We start from the raw sequence: 1878 nt of genomic DNA, 5'->3' as shown, positions 1-1878 counted from the left end.
AAAGAGTCGGACTGCCAGAAAAGAGAGGCGCGAGTACTCCCCAAGAGCGCTCTTTGATGCCCTACAACTTGTCGGAAATTGTGTGCCAAGAAACGGAAATCGTTACCTGCTGTCGTCCTGGCCACCCAGTGACACAAGATAAAGGCTGTTCGGAGAAAACGCTAGTCCTTCAATTCTACCCTTATGAAGCGACAGCCGAGCAAGTAGCTCCTTCCTCTGGAAATCCCACAGAATGATGTCTGCCTGAGGTGCACAGCAGAAGGGGTGAAAGCCAGAGCATTAGATGTGACACGCAGGATTAGGTATAAAAACTTTCTCTGGCAGGAAAGCTGCCAGAAGGAGCCCAGCCCAAGGTGAGCTTCTACCCAGCCCAGGGCTCCACTGACACAAAACCGCTTCAGATTAGGTGCTGTAAGAAGCATTACTCCAGCTTACCGGATGAGTAGCTTCACTTCATTTCGGAATCAAAATTTACCCTGAGACACTGGGGATTTGACTTAGATTTTAAAATACTGAAAACGCTAATACTTGATTCCTTCCAGGCGTCTCAGGGTCTTTTCAAATAGGCAAAAATTAAACCATAAAGAACTTTAGAGGTCTAAAAAGGCAGGTAGGTACCCGTCAAGGGCTTTTGAAAGCCCTAAGCAGCTCTAGAACTCAGGTACCACTTTAAATACAACACCATTTTTTAATTAACATCTAATGAGATTTAGGCTGCCACATGCACACATCCCTTTGGATAGAAAGGACCAGAATTAAGAGACCCCTCAATCTAGTTATTCCAATCCTAGGGGGAAGGCTTAATACTTTACAAAAACATAAAGGCGCAGCCAGCAATGGACTAGCCACAATTTCCCATTCTCTGCAACATCCTCCCACTGTAGGCATTTGCTTTCCAACAAAAGAAAAAATAAACGAAAGGTGTTTCCACCGCTGTTAAGCCAACTCCAATTTCTTTGGTCAATATCACACAGTTAAAAATAGAGCGTTATCCACCTTGAAGCCCACAAAAGTGACTTGTCCAGAAGCAATGTACACCCCGTTCCTGGATACGACGATGCAGGAGACATTATTGGTGTGGCCGTGCAAGAAAGTCTGTTTCTTACTGTCCAGTTCTTGAACAACCACAGTACATCCCAGGGGATAGAGAACGTGTTCGTTATCGGGGTGGCAGATCAGGCCACCGGGTATATGCCCTGCAAGAGAAAGGAGGGCAAGATTTGCTGGCTGTTAACCATTTTGGGGGCTGCAGGCAAATTCCCTCACCCTGCCTGACGCTCGCAGTGCCAAGAGCAGGCTGACCTCGCCCCAACACCCCCGCACCCACGGCCTTGCTTACCGCACTCCCTAAGGGGAACTCGCTTGTTCCCCAAGGTTGATCTCACAAGGGGGGCAAACCCAAGAGCTTTCCAGCTCCCCCCAAATTCCTTCAGCAGAACAACGCTGTGTAAAAGGCCAGGGTCACCTGTACATGTTTTGGACCACGCTGTGCTCCCTTCTACGGCTCCCGGGAGGCCTGAGCCCTTCGGCACCGAGGGCTCTCCAGGAGCCCCCCCCGCCCCACTTTCCCATGCCCTCCCCCCCCACAGCCGCAAAGCCACAAACGTCCCGAGAAGGTGGTCGGCTGGAGAAGCCCGGGCGCCTAGCCCCCATCCCCGGGCCACAGGAGTGTTTATGTCAGTATTTTGCGCAACCTGAGGTGGTCTTGTTTTGAAATGAAACCCTTCTCATTCCAGTAGGCTGGGTAATTAGGGGGGGTGGAAAAAAAACCGCGTTACTATTCTGTGAAACTTTTCCTGCTCTTTAACTTTGCCTCTGTCTCTCGGGCTGCCAGGCACGGGGAGAACGAGGAGGTGGCAAGGGGGGCACCCGCACACC

At 50.5% G+C, this 1878-nt stretch overlaps 1 protein-coding gene across 1 annotated transcript in view; it reads right to left on the bottom strand.

Moving 5' to 3' along the window:
• The window catches only part of CFAP52 (cilia and flagella associated protein 52), a gene marked incomplete at its 5' end in the record, with an annotated part of 18942 nt that extends 17746 nt beyond the window's left edge, over positions 1-1196 (bottom strand). Inside the window, 2 exons of the mRNA XM_009709396.1 lie at positions 107-243; positions 997-1196. Of these exons, the coding sequence (XP_009707698.1) occupies positions 107-243; positions 997-1196 (337 nt within the window). The remainder of the gene's footprint in view (positions 1-106; positions 244-996) is intronic.
• Between the last annotated feature and the right edge of the window lie 682 nt (positions 1197-1878).

This window comes from Cariama cristata, unplaced genomic scaffold, assembly GCF_000690535.1.
Source record: "Cariama cristata isolate BGI_N322 unplaced genomic scaffold, ASM69053v1 scaffold2610, whole genome shotgun sequence".
NCBI lineage: Eukaryota > Metazoa > Chordata > Aves > Cariamiformes > Cariamidae > Cariama > Cariama cristata.
This window is presented reverse-complemented; position numbering and strand designations above follow the sequence as displayed.